General features: G+C 37.5%; 1 protein-coding gene across 2 annotated transcripts in view; it reads left to right on the top strand.

Annotated features, from left to right (window-relative positions):
- Window positions 1-263: 263 nt before the first annotated feature.
- The window catches only part of LNPK (lunapark, ER junction formation factor), a 39,129-nt gene continuing 12,839 nt past the window's right edge, over window positions 264-26,553 (top strand). Inside the window, exons 1-9 of one of the 2 annotated variants that reach the window (XM_048952800.1) lie at window positions 264-357; window positions 3,830-3,911; window positions 5,390-5,431; window positions 6,686-6,873; window positions 10,121-10,179; window positions 13,279-13,319; window positions 19,521-19,601; window positions 19,688-19,739; window positions 24,543-24,770. In XM_048952800.1, coding sequence (XP_048808757.1) covers window positions 3,885-3,911; window positions 5,390-5,431; window positions 6,686-6,873; window positions 10,121-10,179; window positions 13,279-13,319; window positions 19,521-19,601; window positions 19,688-19,739; window positions 24,543-24,770 — 718 coding nt within the window. In that variant the 5' untranslated portion in view covers window positions 264-357; window positions 3,830-3,884. Of the gene's footprint in view, window positions 358-3,829; window positions 3,912-5,386; window positions 5,432-6,685; window positions 6,874-10,120; window positions 10,180-13,278; window positions 13,320-19,520; window positions 19,602-19,687; window positions 19,740-24,542; window positions 24,771-26,553 lie in introns of both variants that reach the window. The other variant, XM_048952798.1, reaches the window with a different exon arrangement.

The following is a 26,553-nucleotide window of genomic DNA, read 5'->3' as shown; positions in this document are numbered from 1 at the left end:
AAGGTGCGCAGCTTCTGCATACGAATTTCCACCTCGAAGGAACTACCACCTTTCTTTCTCAGCTCCTCGCAGCCGTAAAAACTCCTAAGCGGGGGAGCTGAGGAGCCGCGACTGCACACACGGCAGCGCCCTGCGCTCCGCCAGCTCCTCCGCACCGGCTGCGCCAGCCGGGAAAGCCGAGCGCAGAACGAAACAACCGCACGGCGGCCACCCCCCTCCCCCGCCGCAGCGCGCCCCGCGGCGGCACGGCGCTGATTGGCTGGCGGGGCCGCGCGGGGGCTGATGGGATCGCCGTCGGGGCGGCCCAACCCCTCCTTCGGCGGGCGGCGGCGGGATGCGCGGCCCGGCGCGCGGCAGGTACGTGGGGCGGGGAGGAGCGCCTGGCACGGCTCTGCGCCGGGGACTCGCCGGCCCGAGGGGCGGACGGGGCGCCCGGTGATTCCCACGCGCCGAAACCGGAGCCGCTGGCACGGCCCTCGCCCTCTCCTCGCCCGTTGACAGCCGGCGGCCCCCGCGAAGCGCGGCGGCGCAGGCTCGGAAGAGGAACCGCGGGCGGGAGGAGCGTGCGGGGCTTCCTCGTGGCGGCGGGCGTAGGGCCGGGAGGGAACTGCCGCGCTGTCTGGCCTCAGGCGCGCTGTGGGGCGCGGAGGGCTCCTGGGCCGCCGCCCTGCGCTCCGTGTTCTGTTGGTGAGCTGCGCTTCTTTGCGCCTCGGGAGAAACGCGGCACCTCGGGATGCTTCCAAGCAGATGGCATCGAAGCTGGTAGCTGACAAAAGTCAGTGTCTGCCTCTAACGGAGGTACTGGAGCTGGTGGTGGTGCGTGGCAGGTGATGCTCGCGGTTTACATTCACCTGTCCGAGGCGTTCGGAGCTTCTGCAGCTGCTGTGGGTGTCTGAGGCCAACGGGAGCCTGGGCTATGGGTGGAAACGGAGCGAGCAGACGCGGACACGGAGGTGGCACTTCCATCCCTGGGTGTGATGGTGAGCACCTGATGGAGTCTACACAGGAGCGAATTGGAAGGCTTGCAGAATACCTGATTTAAATGGCACTTGCCTTCCCTTCGGGTGCAATGCCTGTGTGTCTGTATGCAGAGTCCTGACTGCGACTTTCGAGTCTTCCTTACAGTATGATTTGGTTTGATGTTATTTAGTCATGAATTTCAGTGTGTTAGTTCTTAACACTGGGGATTTTAATTTCAGAAGAGCTTTTTAATCATGAAACTTCTTTGAAGTTAGCTTGAAGAAATCTGAAAGCGGCGATGATGTTCTGCGTGCTTTTGGGCCCTTTCTGAGGAGGGCCCTGAGGGTACCTGGTGTTGTTTGGACCCTGTGTTAGCTCTGAAATGGAGTGCAGCCTGTGCTGCTAGCCATAGGAGGCAGTCTGCCTGACTGTGTAGCTTGATGAGGTGTAATGAGATCATTAAACCATTTTCTTCCCCTGGATGAGTAGATTGGTGACTTCTGTAATTGTGCACAATCCACCATCTTTCAAAAGAAAAGCCTTTTCTGCTCCAGCTGTCCTTCTGTGGCATGTCTGCTTTTTCCTAATCAAGCTGCCTCTTTTTTGGGTAGAGGAGATGCTACCATGTTGTGGTTTTTTTTTTTTTTTTTTTTTTTTTTTTTTTTTTTTTGAGACTTAGGCAATAGAAAACAGTAATTGTGTTTTCATGACCTTCCATGTAGTTTTCACAACTCTTGTATTATTGTTTTTTTTTTTTTTTTTTTTTTTTTTTTTTTTTTTTTTTTTAAAGCTTAGGGTTCAGCTATCTTATTTGTATGTTAAATCAGTGGTAATGTGGTAGAATTGAGTCCTATCACAGCAGTGAGTGAGTGAGCAAAACAGCTCTGTGCAGAAGAAGCATGTTTTCTGCAGGAGGAGCAAGGAAAGTGTCTGAAGTGATCCATAGTAAACACAGAAAATTCTCTATTTGGTAACTAAGGATTAAGTGACTAAATTGCAAATGTGAATTCAGTGGTCCTAATCCTCTTTGGAGAAGGGTTTTGGTAATACTGAGTCACAGGCATCCATAAAGCCTGTTGCTCTTGTGGTTCGTATAAAATTATACATGCGATGACACTTGTCAAACCTGTTTCCCTTCCAGATGTTTTCCAGGTAGTTTGAAAGACATATGGATAGATACCACTATGAATGGGTTATTGACAGAGGTCTGCAACACCGATGGTTCATGAACAATTTTTGCTCACAGGGCCCTCTACATTTTCTGTGTCATTTTCTGCAGCTGTGGTGTGAAGGAAAATGGCTCCAAAAGGCCATGTGAATCATGTGAACCTAAAAAAGTTACCTGTGCTCATAGTACCAGTGACAATATAATTGAAGTAAACCGGATTTGGGAACCACGTGCTAGGTTTACAAGCTTCTTAATTGGCTGGATAACAGCATTCGTTCTGTTTTGCAATAATGATGCTATCTCAGCGTGAAAGTACTTGTGAAGCAAGTCACCTCAGATCTACTCGGTGTGTGTCAAAATCTATCTTCATGTACCTGGTAAAATAAAAATGGTGTAAAATTTTTAGTGCTAGAGAACAGTAGTATTGAATGTTGAAAAATAGAGAAGTTGTTTTTCTGAGGTGAGCTACTGTAATAGTGATTGGAGGATTTATGCAGAACACCAAGGGCTAGCAGTGCTTTTTCTGTATCTCATGCACTCTGTGCTAGTAATTTGGCAACAGCAGAGCTCATGTGTCCATCTGTTCTAGCTTCACTTTGGCTGCGTTTCAAGTACAGATTTGCTTATCTTCAAGGATTGGTTTTCAAAATCATAGGGCCTATGGTTCTGGGTTCTGAAGTCCTTGGCTCTCTTACAAGGTGAAGAGGAGGCTGTAATACAGTAGCATTAGTGAGCAGTATGTATCCTATGTTGTGTTAATTCATTCTGACAGCCTCAGACAATTTGGGAACAACTTTGAATTGAGATGAGATTTCTTTATCTTTCAATGCTTGGCCAAAAGGTACTTAACAAACAAACTACTAATTACTTATTTCTGCCTAGCTGGGTGGTGCTTTGTTTTTTTTGTTGTTGTTCTATTGTTTCAGTCTAGACTGGAGAGAAATCATTCTAGGGTTCCAAGTCCATCTACTTTTTGATGGAAGACTGCAAAACTTCTATTTCAGGAACCTAGGCCCAGCTTATTGCATTAGTGTTGTTCATGGGTTCTGGTTTCGTGCAGACTGAACTACTTTTGCACGCCTAGAGTTGCTTTTAGGGCCATTTAATGTGGTGGTAACTGCCCTGAGTTGTGTTCAGGGAGCACCTGCCAGTGTAGTGCTTTCCAAGAGCATGTGAAATCTCTGTGGCCTGCTTTGAACCTAAAACTGATCATACAAAGGAGGAATAATAATGCTATATGAAAAGTTCTTATTGATGGGTGTGAAACGGAAGGAAATCTATGGAAGAAAAACTTCTTTCTCATGAATAATAGGATGTTAATTGTGAATGTTGGGGGCGTCAACTAAATAAAAAGGTATATGAAGAGTTGAGTTTATGAGGAGCTGAGAAATGAATTATCCTGCTTAATAGTAAGTAGTAGTGCTGGAGGATTTTGACTTGTAAGTGGTTATTTTGTGTCTATTTTTGAGGGTCCCCCTCCGTTTAAAGTTACAAAGTATAAATTAAGTTGTTCTCATTCAAGCTGATTAAGAGACCTACAAGAGGGTCTATGAAGCAGAGACTTGGTTTATATTAACATATAGGTAGATAACTATGCAGTGATCTTATGCACTGTATTGACATGTTTAGCTATTAAAGTATGTTATCACTCTTGTAGGATGCTGTTAGATTGGTCTTATGTGCTTAATGCTTTACTTCTAGCTGTGAATTCTTGTAGAAGATTAATAGCTCTACCAACATTTGTCCACTGTAGAAGATGGGTGGATTAATTTCGAGATGGAGGGTAAGTAAAATATTTTAACAATGTCATAATCTTTTGTTAGCTTGGAAGATTGAAGTTTGCAGGATGTAATTCTTAATCGTATTTGTTGACTTCGATGCTGGTTGAAAGTTACAGCTGAAGATTTATTTTCTTTGTACCAGACCTGGCAGGGTTTGGTTGAGTTACAAAATTACTGCTTTGACTCCAAAGAGTTTTGTGGTACTCTATCATGGTAGATACAGCAGTATCTGTAACTTTAAAGATGAGTAACTATTCTCAGTCCAAGTGGATACATTCAGAATATCATTCTGTATCTGTTTTTTAAAAAATAATTTGGTAGCTACATGTACAGATCTTTCCTCCTAACTATTTTTGTTGGATTATGTATAATTTAATAATATACTGAGTTTGCAAAAGTCATGAAGCTTTTGACTATGCTCTTGACTATTATTTCTATTAGCAGATGTGAGCTATTGAGTCTGGGTTTACAAGTTATGTTTTTAGAGTTTAAAAAAAAAAAATCATTAAAAGGTGAGAGTGTAGTTAAAATTGCCGGCCCTGCTTGGGGGGTGGGGGATTTTCCAAGTCTACAGTGGTTTTTGTGTTGGCCTTAGTCTTTGAGTTTGTGGTCCAGTGAGTTTGGGAGGATAATTAGTACCTTCCTACTTCTCAGAAATTAGAGGAGATTGTTAGAAGATAGATTCCAAGTTGTTCTTAAGGGGAATTTTATTGCAGATGAGAATGCTTACTTGCAGATGCTTATAATTTATTTAGAGCCTGTCTTTGTGTGCAATGAGTACTGCTAAAAGGTTTAAAGTTCTTAGATTGAGGCTTCTTGTCTGTATTTTCTTTATTTTACCTCTTCCTTCCACTCATCAGTTCACTTCTTGTTTTACTTCCTACCCACACACCTATTATTACCGTAGTTGTAGGTTTTCATCTTTTGTGGTGTAGGAGTGGAGCCTTCAATCCATAGGATGACAACTGCAAGACAGCGATGTGTCAGTGTCTTCTGTTTGTCACTATTCAAGTGTGTATGGAACTGCTGAATCACGGCCTGAACCTCTCACTGACCACCTGAGGCGAGCCATGAGTAGCCACGGGAGCAGGGGTGAAGGAAATTCAGCTGTGCTGCCGGAAGGGGTGGAGCCTGGCTGCACCTCTCCTAGACCTATTTAAGAGCTGGCTGCCAGTGGGGAAGGATCTCTTCTGGAGATCCACTCTGCTGGAATTTAGTAGTGAGCCCAGGATACGGATAAGCATCCTATCTTTTTTGCTTTGGTGTAAGAACTGTGCAGCCAAGCTCTCTGGTACAACTCATAACTGTAACATCTGTGCTTTCATTGATTGTACAAGTAGGAAAGATTATTAGTTTTATATAAAATAGATGATGTATTAATTCATTACATGTCTTTTTTTTAGAAAACTGTTAATCTACACTAATCCTCAATGTATTTCTTTAATCAGATTAATGGCTTTGTCCTTTCCCTTGTAAGCAGGCAAAGCCTTCTACTGTAGAAGTATTAGAAAAAATTGATAAGGTATGTATTTGACTCGTAAATATTTGTTTTTGTTTGGAAATATATGTCCTGTTTGGTCACACTTTTATTTTAAGTAAAATAATGCTATGGAATTTTAAATCATTTTGATTTTTCCATTTGGTTGTTATAGATTCTGAGTTTCATACAGACTGCTACATTAAAAAAAAAAAAAAAAAAAAAACAAAACCAAAAAAACCAAAACAAACAACAACAAAAAAAACCACCAAAAAACCCCCAAAACAAATAGACAAACCCCAACCCTAACAACCTAAACCACACCAAAACACTGTGTAATAATTAGAGGAACTATAGTTCTATAGTTTAAACAGTTGTTTAGAAAGCTTGGAACAGGTCTGAATTGTGAAGTTGGCATAACTTCACAATTTTATTATAACTAATAGTTAAACTCTTGTGTTATGGGAAATGTCACTTGAGGAAAGTTCTGTTTATCAGGCTTGCTAGAAAAGCTTCAGTGTGTGGTTTAAAGTGCAAAACCTGTAACTATAGTGGTAGTAAGTAAGGCAGAGCCTGAGTAACAAAACAGACAGTTAATTAATCAGTTGTGCTTTTTAGCTGGAATTTCAGACATGTGTCTGTATTGCTTGAAGAAATATTCATTTGAAATATGCTGTTGATACTTTTTCCTTTAAATTTAAGTACTTCTGTTGTCACTTGAAATGCGATAAAAATGGTAACACTTCAGAGCATAGCTTGATTGCTTACTAATATGCCAAAAGTATCATTTCGATTTTCAAGATTTTAGTCTTAAGGTGAGAAAATATTGAGATGAAACCATGTGGAGTGATTGGAAGGTTTCAGCAGTTTCCCGTGTTAGTAGGAAAGCATTAAAAACATTTGATGTTCCACATGTCTGATAAAAGTTTTAGAATGCAAGATATATTTGGTAGAGTCTTCTGTGGTCCTAGAGACAGCCATTCATAGGATACAGAGCATGTTCAGTTTGTCCCAAGCATACTAAAATGTTACATAGGAAAAAGTAATAGTTTTCATTTGTTCTGCCCAGTAGTGATATGTCACTGCTAATACAGTGCAAGTGGCCCTCATTGTAAGAATAGTCCTGGGGTGTATTTATGGTGTGAAAGTTATCTCCGGGTAAATAGCAGCATTTGTCAAAAATATGCTTAACTTCAGTGCTGGTATGACACTGTGGCTAATTTTAGCAAGCACTTAAAAGCGGCTTAATAAAAGCCACAGTTACATTTCATCATTAAACTTGAACCTATTTATTTACAGGAAATACAGACGTTAGAAGAATTTAGAGAAAAAAATCAGAGACTACAGAAACTATGGGTTGGAAGGCTGCTGTTCTACTCTTCACTTCTTTATCTTGCCACCTGCTTAATTGTGTATTTGTGGTGTCTTCCTGATGAATGGACAGCAAGGTTTTCTATGACGCTTCCATTTTTTGCATTTCCACTGATGTAAGTAAATGTCTCTTTTAAACATTTGTCCCTTTGATAGAAGGAGATGGAGAATGCTTTGTGGCAGGGGTTTGGGTTTGTTTTTGATGATCTTTGAGTTGTTGTAACTTGTTGAATTTTTTGTTTTAAAATAAATCCAAGTAGTAGGATAGATGCTTTCTTTAGTGGGAATGTTTCTCCAGGGTCTGGATTTAGTATTGAATTAAGTGTTATCATCAGAAGGTGTTAGCAGCTAAAGTTGCTTGACTTATCAAAATTATACCAGAGCTAGAGACAGAGCTGTACCTGAGCAGCTGCCAGTTAGCGTAGTATAAACAGAAGAGCACTATCTTAGGTTTCATTTCTGCTGCTGTTTTGGAAAAGCAACACTACTGTATGGAAGTGATACAAGTTATTCTGCCTGTATGTGAAGTGAACCATATAAAATTGGAGGAAAAAGTTTGAGAAAACTGAATTTTAGATGTTAGTTGAGTGTTAGCTCAAGTTATGTGGAGGGTTATTGGGCTAAATATATTGAGGATCAATTTTAAATATATTGAGGATCAATTTTACGTAAATAGCTGTTTTTTACCTGTAAATTCCTTGATTGTTTACATAGTAAACACCCTAACATCTTCGGATGTGAATAGGAGGGACAATAGTCTTCTCTTTTTCTACACAATTGCCTGTTTGTCCTCATGAGTGACTAGTTTTCTACGTTGACTTTTTTCTATTTAAAAACAAAAAGTTGAGTTCCCACCTTACCAAAGAGTGCTTTCATTTCTTTGCTCTTTGCCCCCAGCCCTCAGCAAGGAGAATTGGTCTTGGTCTTTGGAGCAACATTTCTAGCAAACAGATTGTAGAGTGCATTTACTGCTTTATGTCATAGGAATTTGCACTATCTCCGATGAACATGATGAATGCTGTCTATATTTGTGCAGCACAATTGTATGGAAACTTGATTTGCCAGTGCTCTAGCTGTAGACTTGAAAGGAAGAGTCAAGTGTATATATTTAAGGATATGCAAGATCAATTGGTGTGGATAACACAGAACATAATACGTTATACGTTAAAAGATACACGAAGATATTCTCTACATGTTATATTGTGTTAAGTGGAATGTAGTCAAGTGTTGCTGTTATAGAATCCTGTGGAGAAGATAGATGGGCCGTGCTATCTTTTCTGGAAAGAATTAATTTATAAATTAATCTTTGACAGCAATATGAATTGTTTAGTTCTTAAGTGCACTGATTTGAAGCCTTTTGTTGTTAGCATGCAAAGCTTGCTTATGCTATTAGTGACAGTGTGTAGAAGAGGAATCTTCACCTGACTGAGGTAGGAGAGCTTGTGTAGAAATGAAAAATTTACAATTGAAGGTGATGGCTTCTAGTGCTCTGGTGTGAATTTTCACTATGGATTTTCCCTAATTTGTCTTCCCAATTCTTGCTTTACTTTTTTGGAATGGTGGCATTTTTGAATTAGGTTACAAGTTCAGAGCTAGACTTGTTTTTTACCATTTGTGACAGTTCATCTGATTTTTTTTCTATTAAGCTATTACGCTTCAGGTTTTTTGACAGATGTGAATAGCAAACAACTGCCAGCTTGTCTTTGCTCTCAGTCAGGAGGTGCCACCCAGCAATAGCTCTAAGATTTCTTCTTCTTCTTCTTCTTTTTTTTTTTTTTTAAGCCCTAATCCAACTGGAATATGTCTACCTTTTCCAGTTGCAGTCAGTCACCATCTTGTTTCTGCCTTGGGTCATTCCCTTAGTCTTGGCACGTTACTGGTAAGGAGAGTTAACTGCTAGGATCGATTTTAAATATGTATTGATACTTCTGAGAAGATTTGTGTTTTAGGAAGATATTCTTGAAATGGAATCCATTTAAATGAAAAGTATTTCATCTTGCCCTAATTCTCATATAAATGTTTTTCATTTTAAACTTATGTTTATATGAGAAGATCTGTTTTCCAACTTTCCAACTTCCAAGTTTCGTGAATTTTCTGCTGTGTGAAATCCTACCATATGTGTTTGCTTAGGATACAACTTTAGGTAGGAAAAGACTCTTTTCTGCATTAAGCATAGTTAAAAGCAAAAAAGTAATGCCTGTGTGCCATAGTGTTCTTTCTTCATGGGAAGATGTATTTTAGGTTGTTAAGAGACAGTGCTGTCTGTGTTCTTAAGTTGTTACAGTAGACTTTCGGAAGCAGAATGGTTAGGCTTGTTTCTCTTACCTTGGATATGTTACCTTCACTTTCTATTTGCCCTGTCTGACTTACCTAATTCATGTTTTGTTACTGTGTAAAAGCATTTGAAACTGAGTAGCCATTATATAAATACAAAATATGTTTTTATGAATTACTCAGAAGTATTTTTAAAATCTCACATTATTTTGCTTGCTTTCCTATACTAGTTATAGGAAAATGTTTCTAGCCTTTGGGATGTGGATTTTTTTGCTCAACTGAAACACTGCTACTTTATTGAAATTATAAACAATTGTAGATTTAAATAAGTCTTAAGGATTGTAGAGAAGCCTTTCAAATGTAAAACAGACATCGATCAGTAATTTTATTTTGAGCACATAGATAAAGCTGCTGCATTGTTTGGACTAAGTCAGCTGAAACTGTACAGAATGTGACTGGATTCAGAGCTCTGTAAAATCAATGGGAGTCAGGACAGTTATATTTGTTTGGGAGAGCATTTGCACAATAGCTGTATCTCTTGCCTTTCATTGGTATTGAATTCCCTGTACAAACCTCCTGTGTATTAATTTTGGGTCTTAGTTGGTGGACTTGTTTTTTTGGTTAACTTGCTTCATAAATTTATTTAACAAGAAGCAATGAATAGGTAGTTTTCAGCTGGTTTCATATACCTTGAGGTTTCCAAACATTCTCACTGAGCATTTTAGCGAGCAATGATGTTACTGCTACTGCTTCCTTAGTATTTCTACCTATAGTAGCATTTGTTTAATGTTATTCCAGTTGGATTTTATTTATACCAGTGTTGATGTCTCGTTGTCAATGTAATCATTAAGCTTCAATTAATATTTAAGCTCTCTGCTTAATATTGTTAATATTGAATATTAGCAATATTATTAATTGTTATTTAAACAAGTACATAACTTAAATATTGTTTGAAGATTTGTTCTTTGTATTTGCAGAATTAAATCTCATGTGGTAAGTCTTCTGTGTCAACTGTCTGCTTTGCTAAATGACTTCAGAAATGATTTCTGCAGTATTTTAATTAATATAACTCTTCTTTCTGTTTTAAAGAATCTGGTTTATAAGAACACTGCTCATTTTTTTCTTTTCCAGAAGGACAGAAAGGAATAGTAAGTATTTTTCTGTCTTTCTAAGCGTATGGGGCTAGTTGGGAATGATGCTTGCTGTGAGAAAGGAAATATTTTGAATCATTTGGTGCTTCCAGCAATAACCTCTTGATGTTAAAATGGGTAGTGTTAGTCACACTGTTATTTCTACCACAACTCTGTGGAGAACATTAAGGAAACTGTTTAATCTCTCTATTTATGAAATGATGGTAACCTTTTCTCCTCTCTTTGGATATTTGGAAGTGTAACAGAATAAAATGCAGCAGAAAAAGGAAAATAATAGGAGTGACTTCTTTAATATTTGCATTTTGCAAGTATTCTTGCAGTTCTAATCTGTTATCTTAATGTACAAGAGGAGAGATGTATAGCAAGTGTTAAATTTATTTGTCAAGACGGCTTACTCCTCACCAAGTTCTCCAAAATATGCTTATGCTCTCCTGAGTGTATGAGGAGATGGGGGTGTGATGGCTTTTTTTTTTTTTTGAGAGCTAAGGAAAATTGGGTGTCATGTAACTTAAAAAATAAAAATGCTGGTATTCTAATATATTTGTGTGTAGTTGCTAAAGTACATGCAAATTCATTGTAACGTGAAATTCATCTGTCTGTGGTAGTTAGACTTCATCTGAGATTTTCTTTGAAAGGAATCCAGCCTGTAGCAATATCTCACAGTCATGCGAGCACTTATACAGAAAAAAGTCAGTGTTTCATGACTTGCAGAGCAACAAGATGTTTTTAAGTTGACAGCTTTTGAGTTAAATGTCACTTTTGGAATTTCTTAAATTTAATGTTTACATCTTATACGCAAGCATAGGGACAGACATTTTTATGTATGGATAAAATTGTTCATATATTTTGTGATGCTGTGTTGATTCATTTCTAAGGACAAATATGTATTTGCATTATATGGTCCCATAAGAAATAAAAGTATATTCTGATTTGTTTAAAAGCCTTTGTTGTTTTTAGAATATGAGGAAGTCTACTGCCTTTAAACCTGTGTAGGAAAGGTTTAAGTACTTGTTAGATTATGCTAAAGAGAATTATTTCTGCACTAGAGATTGGGCAAACCCAATTTGTGTTCTACCTCAAAATTGCAAGTCTTCTATTTAGAAAAGAGAAATAAAACACACAGTGCAAGAGTTGCAGAAAAAAGTGCATTGGAAAAAGAACTGGCAGCTGAGTATCTCAAATATAGTCTTTTGTTCTGGTATAATTTAGTACAGTGAGTTTCATTAGAAATGGTATTTTAATACTGTGGAAGTCTACACTGGATCAGTTCTGGGAGCCAAGCTCTGAATGAGGAAAATTCCTAGTGAAACACAGGGAGGATGGGTGATGTAGGAAGATTAGGGAATATCAGTTTTTAAGATAGGTGAGTCAGACAACTGTTGAGGAAGATTTAGGCTGATCTATCCCAAAGCGTGGAGAAAATAAATGAGGTATTTTGCAGGTATTGACTTCTCTGATATGAATGCTTTTTCAGTAGCCTTAATTAAGATAAGATATATATTGGTTTCTTGAGAGTGCTTTCCAGTAATTTCCATTTGTCCACCTTGGAAGTGGCAAGCATGAGATGTTTGTCAAAAGCAGGGGGTAAAGAAACAAATGCTCCCTCTATAAACTTACTGTATTCCTATGTGGGTGGCTGTACTCGAAGTTGTTCTAGGCAGTTGTGTACCAAATGCAGCCTCTGTTTCTTAATTAACTGTTAATGAATGACACTACTATTTGTTTGGCTGCCTGATCCCATGCTATCTTACAGTGGAAGCTGTTAATCTATATGGGACTACCTGAGAGACTGTTCTAATACAGATATCAAATTTGGTGGGTGGAGGTGTATTAGTTTGTTTATTTGAAGTAATTCCTGGGATTGTATATTTTCTTTGGCCTGGCCTGGCACTCAATAGATTTTGCTCTAAGTTCCATCTCTTTTACTGGTAAGTGATGGTAATAGTTATTTTTTTTTCTTAGCATTCAACTTCAGAATTTTGTATGTACCAGGTTCTAGTATTTTATACATTTAATAGAATGGCTTATTACATCAAAGTGGGTTCCTACATTCTGGAAAAGTTCAAGATGTTATGTGTTCCTCAAAGTTATTTCCCGGAATAAGTTTTCAGAAGTATTTAATATACCTAATAAATATACATAGATAAATGCAAATGTATGTATGTAAGTAAAAGTATGTATTACATTTAATATTCTTCTTGTTTCTTATAGCTTTATTTATTTTATTTATAGCTTCTGGAAAACTGAAAAATGGGTAGAAACCATGATATCTTACAAGTGAACTACTAGAGTCCAGTAATATTGAGGAAGGGAAAGAGTTTTAAACAAGATTTTATGTGGTTTAAGCTCTTCTTGCTATGAAGGATGTAGTGGAAAACTGGTGTTACCAAGAAAGCATCTTCTGTACTAGGTGATGGTTTATTGCAGTGAGGTTTCCTTGAGTGCCAAGCTGTAAGCATTTGACTTAAGGAGAATCCCATTGCATTTGACCTTTCCTCTCTGTTCCTTGTAGAGATAAGAGGTTAAGTGCTGCACTTATTACTTGTAGCAAAGTCTCTTACATTTAGTAGTAAAATGACCTGGTTAGCCTACAAAACTTTTCTCTTCTGTGATCTCTAGTATTGGAAGGATGAAATAAATTCAGATTTGAAGCTCAGAATTCATCCGGCATTTGAAACTAGCATGTGTAAGAGGCTTACATGAAATATTGAAGCCAGTAAATCCGGTACTCAGATATATTAATACTTGGACTTCAAGCATTTTTTTCTGTAGTTTGACTGCTGAGATTAAGTGCATTTGGTCCATTGTTGTAGCAATTTTAATGTAGGTCAAAGCAGGGCACTAGCTAGAATTGGTTCCCTTAATGAGGAAATGGTACATAAAACTTTTTAAATAGTTATAACTGTAAAATGATAAGTGGGCTATAATTTATGAGCAGTTTCAGGGTTAAAGATAGTTTATTTTCTTTTTTTTTTTTTTTAACTGAAGCAGGTTTTGTTGTGGTCAGTAAACTTTGATCGTACAGGGCAAATTCAGTGGTCAGAGGGTGCAGACATTCTCATATGTGGAAACTGATGTATGATGTTTTTCTTTTAGATGATGCGCTGGACGATTTAAAATCTCAAAAGAAAAAAATTGTAAGTAAAACTTCAAAAAGCAGTTGTTGTGGTCCACTGAAATGTTTTTGTCTCTACAAGCTCAGCTTGATGAAGATACATAAATGAAAAGCAGAGACAGGCAGAGGAGAAGGAGGGGAAGCTATTAATGTTGCTCTGTTTTCATATGTTTTCTAGTACTCCTGCCACACAGTAGTACTGGGCTGCTTGTGTATGAGAATAAATTCTCTTCTCGTAGTTTAAATTAAACCTCCTGTTTTGTTGTTTGTTGCTAGGTCTGCTAAGTGATTTAGCAAAAAATGAAAATGTATTCTTTAAATTGCTTATTGCTTTAGGTTTATAAAGCAGTAGATATACTGACTGGAGAACATAGTCCAACTGAATTTTTAATAGACACATCATTTAATTTTTTGTTTATAAATAACAAAAATGCCTTGCATCTGGATTCACTTTTTCATCAAGTAACAGATTGTTTGTATCTCAAATGCTTCCTTGCTTATTTTTCATTCTCCTCCATCTTATTTTTATACTATGTATTCATTCCATTATCTTCTTTCCTCTTGAAAATGTATACTGTCTTGTATCAGTTCCATTGGTTATCTCCAGATTGTTTTTGTGAGCTGTGTGGATGAATTAACTGTATGAAACTGGTGTATGTCAGGTCTTTGTATCAGATGGATCAACACTTGATCTTGAAACAAATTTTAGACCGAAAAGCTACTGAGTCTTGGATAACTTGCACTGTATACCGAAAGCTGTTTCATCTCTGGCTAGTCGCTCTGTAAGGAAACTGTGGCTTTATCTCAGGTTTCTCAGGGCAAAACTTAACAAAAACCCAAAAACCTCCAACCAGCCACCGATGAAATCACAAATGAAGTCCCTACCCATGAAACATCCTCCTGAGGTTGCAGTATGTTTATGATTTTTTCCAAGTGTTTACCTTGTGCCTTCTGGATTGCTTGCTCTAGTAGCTAAATTAACAGAAAACCTGTAGCAAAGCTACTAAAAAGGTGTCTGTTAAGAGTCTGAAATCATATGGCCTTCACATGGCAAACAGAATTCATTGATCTTCCACTGGGCTGTGTAAGTACATTGTAAGTGTAAAAATGGTACGGAAAACTGTAACCTGATTGTCATTGTCCTTTAGTAAAGAGGATTTGCTAATTTACATCTGCTAATCTTTATTTTAAGGGATCTGTTAAATGGAGGTGTCCTTTGGCTGAAGAGGTGATGAAAAGAGTTGGAGAAGCTTAAATTTTGTAGTAATGAAATAAATGAATATGACAGCTATAGTTTTAATCTTATTTTATTAAAACAATAACTGAAGTTAGTTAATCTTTCCAATTTACACATTTACTGAGTTGTTTTGAAGGGAAATTTCTGGAGAAGCTCAATGCAGATCCCAAGAACCTTTGGAGTCTTGAGTGTAAATCTCTCATTTCATTTAAATAAACGGTTTTCTGTGATCACAATAATCATATTATTGAAAAAATAGTCATGTTGAACTTGTGTGTGGATTCCTTGCCTTTTTTATTTTATTTCAGATGAGACAAAATCAAGTAGATAAGTCAGGAAAAAAAATGGGGAGGTTTCTTTGCTTGGAATTATAGTGAAACGTGGTGTAAATGTCCTGACTTTGCATATGCAAAATATGTAATGTAAAAAAAAAAGTTTTTTTAAAAAAAAGTCAAAACAACAGCCCAAGTGCCAACCTGTAATCGTTGAAGACAAACAAAAGCAGAACTTTAGCTCTACTATTTTTCAGTCTGAGGGCAATATAGTCTGTGACTATCTCCTGAGCTTGTGGGTACCTGATTCCTAGCAAGGAAGCAGAGGACTTATTGAAGCCTATTGATCTGGTGTGGTGTTAGTATTTTTCACTCTGAAGATTATCTTCAAAGTTTGGTCATAGCTTAAGGTATTTAATTAAGCTTGAATCCTACTTTGTTGAAATAAGCTGAAAACGGATGCAGGTAATTACCTAGAATTGTATTCTAGATAAAAGCATTTTAAAATTGAGTTATAACAATTATGTAGTAATGTGATTTTGATAATATTTAGATTTAGTTTTGGTTTTGTATTAATTTCCTTAGTCCTATCTGTATCAACAAGTACCTGTAGTGATACCTACTTTGTAGTTAAAGCAATGAAAGCAGGGGGAAAAAAACCAACCAACCAACCAGAAGCATTAATGCGAAGTAATGGGAATGGAGAAGGACGAGATCATAGTTTTTTCCTGTTGGATTCTAAGTAGCCAATGTATTTGGTAATAGAAATGGTTACTGAGATACTAACATAGTGAGTGGGTAAATTATGTACTTCCTGTTTATTTGTAATGTGGATTGTCTAGGCACTGTGAGCATGCTGCAATAGCTATAGTTTTTCACTTTATTGTAGTTCAACTGCTTGAGTGCTGGAGAAACTTTAAAGACAGTTGGCCTTTTGAGAAGTGTTACAGCCCTTGAGCTTTTCTGGCCTGTGGTCTATCTTTTCCCTGGTAATGCTCCTTAAGTTCCAAAGGATGCCAACAACAGAATAAGCTCCTCACCTACTAGATGGAAAGCCCTGGTGATTGTGCCATGTGAGCTGCCAGATGGACCCTTCAGCTCTTCTCACAAGACTTCAGACTTTAGTAGCATAATCACATGGATGGTAACGTGGGTGAAATATCTGAGATTTTTCGTCTTGAAATATCCATTAATATTGTCTGTTGAGATGAAGTACACAGTGTGTATAATACTTTGCACAGGGTTGAGTATTGTTTCCTTAGTGGTCTCAAACATGCTGTGGTTCTCTATGACGCTGTCACGGGGGTAAGAATTGAGTGCATTAGCTATAATTAAGACAGTACTTCAAGATGCAACTTTTCCCATCATTGATTATAAGGATACCTATGGTTGTGTTTGTGATACTGTGACTGTCTCTTTGGCCTTAGTTCTTCATCAGTTAATGAAGCTGTCAACCCTTATGCCTGAATGTGTTTAGATGAGCAAGTTCAGAGGGTTAAGCAGATTAAAAGCAAGGGCACAGGACATGTATTAAGCTGCTAGAAGTGGGAATTAACAGAGACTTTACCTGGAGTAGCGGTCTTAAAGATGGGATAATTCTTAGCCTGAGGACAGAGTTGCTAAGATAGCATAGTAATTACTGACCGTTGTGTGAGCCCAGCTGTGCCTACCCAGCATACGTTAGAGTCCTGCAAATTCACAATAGGAAGCTCAACGTATGATTAAAAATTAAATCTATTGATGAATAACCAAGGTGTTTCTTGTAAATGTGTTGCAGTGTTCATATGAAACGGTTACTATTGTGGCTTAAATTACTTTATTTTCTATCTTAAAGTTACTTTTGTATGTGCTTGCAAATCTTATACTGTATGTTAAAATTAATCTTCAGCCTCGCACAAATGTGGAGAAATACTTCTCCATAGTGAGGTTTGACGTACCAAGTAATTCAGTTTAAGAACTCACGAGGTAGTGTGGTGATTAAGTAGCTTGCACTGTGCTAATACTTCAAATTTCTATTTGCTAAATCACCCTGACAAGATGCTTAAAATACATTACACATATTACTTTTCAGTGTAGGCAACTGGTGTAGTTTTTGCAGGAGTTCTGTTTGGTTGTCATTTGGAAAGCAAGCCATCCATGCAGTTATCCACAGGAGAGAAAGTGGTACAACCATGGTGCTTTATTAAGATGTGACTAATTCTGTGAGTTAGTTCGGAAATCCATGATTAGGTGGTATTAACCTTTATAGAGAATTCATTTGTGATTCTGGTTACTCAGCATTTTAGCTTGATAAACTGGATTTTGTTTTGGTAGGAGGTGAAAAACGTTTTTGTGGGGGGAAAACATTTGAATCTCAGAGAAGGTTATTAGGGAGAAGAGCGGAACTGTAGAGCAATTTGTTGTGTTTTTGAGCCACTGTTCAGCACAAAGCTTTTCTGGGGTCGTTTCAAAGTAGTGAATGATCCAGAAGTCAGTCATTTGATTTGTATTTACAAATGGATTTGTGGTAGTGCAGAAGCAAGTTTCTTCTTCATGCAGTCTTATAGTATTCCAGGCTTATGCACACAAGCCATTATGTGCTTCTAGTAATTATACTAATTTGCTTAAACAGTAAGCAAAGTTTGATCTCTTCACTACTTTTTTTTTTTTTATATTGTCAGCCAATACAAATTTAACTGATTTCAGGAAAATATGTTCTAGAAGTGAAACCATGGGATTTGTGAGTATATTTATTAAAAAATCTCGATCTCTTTTAGGAATTTTCAAGAAATTTGTAAAAGCTTGATTGCAGATGTGAATTCTCATTCAGTTTCTGCTTTGCTGGATTTATATAGCTGTGTATAAACTTCAAAATATGAAGAATAACTTGTTGAATTATCCCATAATTTGATAACTTGAGAATGACTGTGACATCTGAATCTTGTGACAGGAAAGTGTCAAGTGATGGTGGAGCATTCTGTTCTTTCTTTACCTGGAAGTTATCTAGTCTGAGGTTTTCTCATTTTCCTGTGTTGCTATGAAGACAAATGCATGCATTCTACGGTCATTTATGTAAAGTGACCTGGGGCTCTTCCTTTTGGTTTGGGGACTGGATATTGACACTGATGGTTAGTGCTTCCCCACTTTCCCTTGCTAACATCACCTGGTCATGTGAAGGATTGCCTAATGGTTTGCACTTTTATGAGAAATGAATGCTTTGTTTTTCCTATTAGACTCTTAATTCTGATCTTAGTGTGTACTGCGTGGCATTTCTAAGTTAGTGGGTTAACTCCAAAGCCCTGCAGAAATAAAAATTTAGCGAATTTATTATTATTTTTACTTCCCTATTCCTTCCCTTTTTATTTCAACAGTCTTTAATTAGCAGCTTGTGTAGTATTCCTTGCCTTGAACTTCTGGTAGTGCGTGTAGGAGAGAGCTGTTAAATGGGTACTGTGTATCTGTTAAATGGAGTGGAATTTATTTATCTTCTGAGGTCTATTTGTGATTCTGAGGTTTCTTTAATGGTAAAAGCAATGCAAGGACTGTATACACAGGCTGAGATGCTAGTTTCTCACTAGTGAAATACTTGCCTAAAAGTCATGTTAATGTGCACCATTTATTATTTTAGCAGTGATAAATGACTTTGAGGGAATGTAATTTTTTGACCACTGACCTTCTCAGTTTTACAGCTTATGCCAACAGCAAATTTAACAAACAAACAAACGACTACTTTTAGCTGAACGTGGCCATTAGTCAGCATATCTAAGAGAAAAGGTCTGCTTAAGATACTGTAAAATGCATTATAATTTCTATGTATATTTGCTATTTGTCATAACTTCAGCTATCTGTTTTAAAGTTAAGCTACTTCTGATGTTGACTGTTAACCACTAAAATGATACTTTACTAGTGATTACTTTTTTAATTAAGCCCATGTATTAGCTATAAAGCCACTTGAGTGCATTGTAAATAAAACACTGTAATAATGAAGTGCTTTAATTACACTCCCTGAAGTATGCATAGTTCTCAGTAAATTTTTTTTATTTAAATTCTTAACGTGTTCCCTTTTTTTTTTCTTCTGAAAAGCAGTTTGAATTGCTGTAAAGATGGAGTTCCAGCCTTTAAAGTCATTTGAGCAAATTCTATGGCTGTTCTCTAGTTAGTGAGTTTTCACAGCGTTTGCAGCAAGCTAATTGCTTCTGCTAATAAATAATCTAAAATCGATGCTGACAGCAGTTAATTGGCACAGAGACTTTATTCTGTAAAGCACTTGGCTAACGACCTTCCTTAAATTAATAGCATTAAGTGCTATGAGGAAATAAATCTAAGGAATTGCCTGTCATGTGCTTGTCATGTCTAATAACTTCCAATAATGATGGCTGATAGATTTTTGCACATTCCATTATTGAAGTTGGTGCATGTAATTATTCTCCTCATTATATGTAAACAATTAGCAATATTTGGTGTTTCCTTGCAATAAAGCTGTTAAATACAAGTAGCCCGTTAGAGTTGCTAAACTTTTGGAAGGAAAATCCATTTTATGCACCATACATATACAAATCCATTGTATGCACCAAATCTGCAGTTCTCTGAACATGTTATGTGAGTTACATCTGAACATGACTCATTGAGTAGAGCTTCACAATTTGGTAACTTCTGTATGTTGGTTGTGAATAGGTGTGTGTGAAGACAATGCTGAAAGAATTCTGTTTTGATATGTGGACCCTTTTGTTTCCAGCTTGAGGAAGTGATGGAGAAGGAAACATACAAGACTGCTAAACTAATTCTTGAAAGGTTTGATCCAGAATCAAATGCAAAGGTAAGAATTTTTATTGATAGTGACTTAATGTAAAAGGTACCATGGAGTTGTACATTCAGATAATGTTATTTATAATTAATTGGCAGGAGGCTGAACTGCCATCTGCTGGAACATCTGCAACCTCAAGACCTGGACAAGGTAATAGCTCTGTAAAATGGCTGCTCTTTAGCAGAGATGCTCATCTTTCATTGCAGTTTCCACTTTTGGAAGTCTTTCTGTAATAAAATTTGTAGATTGATTGACCTTTATTTAGGGTTAATAGACTGTTTATTATACTATGCCTGTGGATGTTCCTTATTTTTTCATAGAGTAGATCTGTTAGTAAATACTGATGCTCTTCTAGGCAATGTTAGCATCAACATTACACAGTGATGCATTAAAATCAAGTTCTTGTGTCACATACTTGTTTCATATGAGTACTAAATGGCTGTGAAATCTAATACTGTGTTCCTTGACTTAATTTTCCAGTTATGCTACATTATCTGTTTAGTCAGATATTTCATAGTGCAGCACTTAAATTACTTTTCTATGGCAGATAGGTTGATTTCTCAAAGCTAGTGCAGAAGTGGTGTTAGGTAATAAAAATGGATTTCACTAGTTTGTCACAAACAAAATATACTTGGATTTTTCTTAAAGTTGAGTGTAACATGCTGTACTTGTACTGTATTAACAGTAGCATTTTCAGTCTAAAGGCCACCTGGTATAGTGTTAATGAAGGTGGCTTGCTTACTTGTTTTGAGACAGTCTAAAGAGTTTTTTGCTGTTTTAACCAACTCAGAGCTGTGGGGGTTCATACTCAAAATAAAATGCAGAATCTGATGTACGTAATTTCCTATGGAAGAACACTGCTCTGGAACTTATGTTAAAACTCTTGTTTTGTCTAATTCTTGAATGAGGGATTTGAAATAGACAAGCCTGTATTTCTTTCATTTTTCATTCTTGAAATGCTGTTTTTGTAGGTGCACAGCGCTTGTATTTGTGCTGTTTGGCTTTATTTTCTGAAATGAGGAGACCTGTTTTCTCAATAGTCCATTTTTTGTATATGCAGTAATTCATTAATTCAATTTTTAGATATCAAAAGTGTTAGCTTATTGTTTTTCACGCTAAATATCTGCCCCAAACAAATACACTGCATGGAACAGAACCTAACTTAACTTACTACAACTTACTAGATGATGCCTTATTGTGGTTATGGTATAAATAACTTACTGTATATGACATACAGCATAGTTAGTAATTTGAAATTCATAAAATAGCTGATAAGTTAACATCTATACTTCCTTAGACTTCTATTGTCTCAGTTTGGAGACAAGCTGGTCAGGGAGCAGAACTCGTTATCTTAAGCACTGGATAGATAATGACCAGTCAGATTGGACTTAAAGTTCTACGCAGCAGTTGGTGGAAGGTTAGTTGGTATATGGTTAACTTGCAAGTTGAAATAGAAACTCACACATCTAACAAATTATTTAATTCAAAGATTTTTATCATTCAGCTTCACATAGTATTTAACTCTCAGAAAACCACTGGTGATAGAACTAGAGGGAATGGCTTCAAGCTGTGCCAGGGGAGATTTATATCTAAATAGTACTTTTCTGAAAGAGTGTTCAAGTGCTGGAATGGCTGCCCAGGGAGTTGGTGGAGTCACCGACCCTGGAGGTGTTCAAGGAGCATTTGGATTTTGTGTTGAGGGACGTGGTTTAGTGAGTACTATTGGTGATAGGTAGTTGGTTGGGCTGGATGATCTTGTAGGTCTTTCCCAACCTTGGTGTTTCTGTGATTTCTGAGAGTTTGAACTTATCACAGGGAAGAAATGAGACCCTGCATTGATCATTCAGCAGCTTCATCGTGTGCTGCTTAGCTCTTTTCAAAGTTTTTATGATTTTTGATGCACTTGTTAATTAATACAATTCATCTCTTAAAATTACAGTTAGTCTTGATGTTTGCTATTAGAAAATCCTGGTAATTCAGAAGGAGGGGAATTTGAAAACTGAAGTGTGATTTTTATGTATTCAGTGCTTTGAGGGGTGGAGTTAATGAATGTTCAGATCTCTGTCCTTATGAAGAAAATAGAGTAAGTAAGTGGGGAAAAAAAAAACCACAGTAATATCCTGTTGTTACCTGTTCCCTTCAATGTGCTGATACAGCTGTTAGCAGTGCTCTGTAATTGAGATCGCTGCATGACCTGAATTTAAAAACAGTGCAATAACAGATGGTTGCAAGTTGTGGGTTGGGTACAGACACCAAGGATAAAGAAATTCTTGGTTCATCTTTGCCACTAAAGCCAACAAGTTTGTGAACTATGTCTTGACTGGCATTGTGCTGTAGGTATTTTAAAAACAGTGTACACAAATCAAGTTTTGAAGCGAAGGAGAAATAAAATACTTTTTCTCTTAAAAGTGAAAGATACAGCTGTCTCACCAGTAGCAATATCTCTATAAACCTGCAAGAAATCATACTGAACCATCAGTTGGGAATAGCCATTTTAATCTATCTGCTTATGTATGAGTATTGTTCACTGCCAGTAACACGCCTGAATTGAGGGAACTTAGCACACCTGAAGGATAAAAGGCCCATTTTCAAGTTACTTGTCTGTCTTCTTACAGATAATTTACAGATGGAAAGTATTCATTTATGGGGGGGGGGGGGGGGGAGGAGGTGAAGAAACCTTTGAAAACTGCAAAACTTAATTCAAACTACTTCAGCAGTTCTATATATTGTTAGAACAGAGACAAAATGAACACTTTCTTCAATTAACTCGTGGGACTTTCATTATGGAAACCTGAAAGTTTACAAGAGGTTCATAATTAACATGCAATATATTATTTATAGATGATTTATACTTTTGGGGCAGAATTTTACAAGCTGCAAATGAGTAAATGAAGAGAGTAGTTATTCTAGTGCGGGTTAATTTGAAATGTTGCTAGTAAAATCTCTCACAAAAATCTCTCAGTGTTGGTGAGATGTTTATCGTAGATAAATTCTCAATTGAAATTCAATTTCTGACACAGGATTAGTTTTAAAAGTAGGAACATGTTACCAAGGAGACCTTTAAGGAATTTCTGCAACCTCATCAATTTATCCTGTTATGCAGATCTGGAACAGTTTAAATGAGGGGACACGTACTTGCTAACACCAACTTCAAAGCATACAGAATCTTCATACTTGTTGGGTGATCTAAACTGCAAGATGAAGTGTCAGTTAATGCAGCAATGTGCATGATAACGTAGAAGGGGAAGCTAATAATGTGTTCTGCTTAGTAGGAAACTGAGCTAGGTAGATTTTATTTTTTTTTTTAAATAAGACTGGTTGCAGTCTTCTGACTGTGGATGATGATATTTTCTTCCTTTTGGTGTACACTAATGCTATATATATATATATGCATATATATGCATATATATGCATATATATGCATATATATGCATATATATGCATATATATATATATATGCACAGATTAGTAGGCCAGAACATAGCCTACATGTTGCAGTTTCATAGCACTAGGTGTTGGCAATTGACCCAACTGAACTTTTGTTTGACCTGATGCTCCAGTGATAGCAACTCTTCCTTGGCTAGTGTAAGCTCGTGTTACATGCTCACCACCCCCCATAGCACATACAAAAGCTTAGTGTGGTACAGAGGTTGCTCCTTCAGACTTCAGCACACCCATCTCCCTGGCCATCCAGTTGCTAATGAGTTTATTAACTACTTGCTAGGAGCTGACACTCCAGCATGCCAGAAACTCAGCAATCTTGAAACTCAGGGAGATGAATTGAACGTCCAAACCAAATGTTAAATGCCTTATTTTATTTTTTGAAGATAAGCAAGTTCAGTCAAAATATTGTGGGTGCTGGGGACTAGCTTTGGAAGCATTTGGTTAGTGTCTGGTGTAGCCATTTTGGGAGTACAGTTTTTAGATTAAGCCATCATATACTAACAGTGTTAATGTCTGGAGTCCTGAAGTGAGGGTTAATTTCAATTTAATTATTTACAGTAGAGTATTTCAAATGTTCTTTGGAGGTAACATGATATAGATAGGATGAGAAATAGTTCAGTGGTTGCTATTCCTGGTCACTGATCCTGCCTTGCTTTGGTGAACAAACTTGTATATAAATGTAATAGAACTTCAAAATGTCATGACTCGATTAAAATATCTAAACCATAATATATTACTGGGATGATATTCCTTTTTTTGTTAATGAGAGCTTTGTCTTGGTGGAAGAGAAGCTGAAGAAACATATAAAAATGTTCTTAGAAATAATAGTAACTCAGTGGTCACAGATTGAGATCAAAGTAAAAGTATGTGAATGATGTAGTAGAGTCTTTTCCTGCTTTGTGACAATCCAAACATGTGGCTTGTTGGTACATTTATTGAAAAGAGGGAACAGAACTGTATTACCTATTTAAGATTAGCAGTGTAATATTTTGTTGTCATTCTAGACTTTTAATTTATACAATCTGAAATTATCTAATCTGAAAGTTTCTTAATAGCGCTGGATACTTAAACTGGATATTTTAGGCAATGACTGAATAGTTTTTATTCCCATGGAAAATGAAATGCTTGGAAGCGTGTTTAAATCATAGAGTAAAACAGAAATAACAGGTTCCATCTGTGCTTTCTGGTTGGAATTTATCTGTTTATCTGTCCAACTTTCTGCTTTAGAGTACAAGATTATAAGGTAAGCATCTGCTAATTTTCTTCTGGAAGTCTTTTACCCCAAGTACACAGTTAATGATTGTTACTATTAAAAACATAGCATTCTGTACAGGCTGTGTTTCTATGATATGCTCAACCATTCAGTGGCAGTCTTTAGTTATAGGCCTTTCTGGTTTTATTTGACTCGGTTATTTCTGGCTGATTAAAATAGCAGGCTAGTGATATTAACGTACTTATTTTTTGCTTATAGTGTTAGATGTTAAAATAAGTATGTGCGTATCTTATCAGAAATTCGTCAGAGGACTGCAGCTCAAAGAAATGCTTCTACACCCACACCTGCTACTCCTAAGCAAGGCTCTCCAAAATCACTTGTTTTGGCAACACCATCTCCTAATCAGCAGAGGGATGCATCTGCTCTTCTTACTGGACAACCAGAAAGAACTGCTGTGCCACCCTTGCAGTCAAACATTCTACCAAGACGCCCTGGATCCCCAGCTACTTCAGTGCCTGGAATGGGTAAACAGAATGCTTACTGTTATTTACAGTTTATATTGTTTTCTCTGGTTACCTATAAAATAGGCCATTTTCAGACAGTATGGAAATGGCATTTCATTTGGAAATTGCAGAGCAGTTATCTGATTAAGCAGGAGTTCCATATTCAATTAGCTATAACTCTTTACAGCTGGCACCTCTTGATGCTGAAACCTATTGCCTGAGCTCATTTAACTGTTATGGCTTCTTTGTTTAAATGGCAATAAAACTTTGCAGTGTTCTGTAGTCAACAATATAGCATACCTTTTTATGTTCTTAGTTTAGAAGAACTCTACAGTTATATAAATCAGATATAGAGGAGAACACTTTCCGAACACATTCATGTTTCTGACTAAACCCTGCACATATTTTTTTAACATGCATCTTGACATTTATTTAAATTTTTACTTCAGTAGGTATACTCAGGCAATCTATATTCATAGAGTTTAAGTATGAAATACCAAATATGCTAGAAGAATTGTCTGTGTTGTATCTGGATTTTTTTCTAAAATTGCACGTTAGTTTGGTGCAATAGTCAAAAGTTTACCAGCAGGTCAAAATCCTGTAGAAATGAATGCTCCTTAAAACTTGGTTTCATATTCTGGAAGTATTTTTCCTTTTGTTTCTGGTTTCCTGTTGTGAAGGAATGGACTTAATTGAATTGAGCATGTGCCATTTGGTTTAGGGAGGGATGCTAAAATTTGGGAGATTTTGAGAGAAGGAGAGGTTTTGTTCTGCTCATTGAAGGTGAATCAGTAGGGGCCAGATCCAGGGTTTGTTTTTTGCAAATTGTTGCAGACATTTGTTGCAGAATGTTTGGCAAGTTGGATCTCAAGACAGTGGAGGAGATCACAATCTCAAAAATATAGATTCCTTAGAGTTGGGAGGGACCTTTAAAAGCCATCTAGCCCAACTCCCTTGCAGTGGAACAGGGACACCACAGCTACGTCAGGTTGCCCAGGGCCTGATCTGGCCTCACCTTAAAAGTCTGCAGGAATGGGGCATCCACTGAATCTCTAGGTGACCTGTTCCAGTGCCTCACCACCCTCACTGTAAGAAGGCTTTTTCCATATATCCACTCTAAATCTACCCTCTTTGAAACCATTTCCCCTTGTTGTGTCACCACAGATCCTTCTGGAGAGTCTGTCCCCTTCTTTCCTGTAGCTCCCCTTCAGATATTGAAAGGTCTTTCTCAGGTCATGTTGGAGCCTTCTGTTCTCCAGGCTGAATAGTCCCAGCCCTTTCAGCCTGTCCTTGTAGGAAAGGTGTTCCATTCTATAGTTTATTTTTGTGGCCCACTTCTGGATGTGCTGCAACATGTCTATGTCTCTTCTGTACTGAGGAATTCATATCTGGATGTAGTACTCCAGGTAAAGCCTCACCAGTGCAGAGTAGAGGGGTAGAATCAGCCCTCATGACCTGCTGGCTGCACTTCTTTTGATGCAGCCCAGGGTGCAACTGGCTTTCTGGGCTGCGATGGCACATTGTTGGCTTACGTTCACCTTCCCATCCATCACTACCCTCAGGTCTTTTTTGGTAGGGCTGCACTCAAACCTTTTGTCCCTGAGCTTGTATTTGTAGTGAGGGTTGCCTCGGCCCAGGTGTAAGACCTTGCACTTGGATTTGTTGAACCTCGTGAGGTTCACCTGGGCCCACTGCTCAAGCCTATCTAGATGCCTCTGTATGGCACGCCATCCACGTCATTGGAAGTGACGTGGTGACTACATCAGCTAATTTCCTTAAATTCTGGGATGTGTCTCATCAGGAC

The sequence above is a fragment of the Lagopus muta genome, chromosome 8 (genome assembly GCF_023343835.1).
Source record: "Lagopus muta isolate bLagMut1 chromosome 8, bLagMut1 primary, whole genome shotgun sequence".
In the NCBI taxonomy this organism is placed as follows: domain Eukaryota; kingdom Metazoa; phylum Chordata; class Aves; order Galliformes; family Phasianidae; genus Lagopus; species Lagopus muta.
Note: the sequence above shows the minus strand (reverse complement) of the source record. Positions and strands in the feature narration are given on the sequence as shown.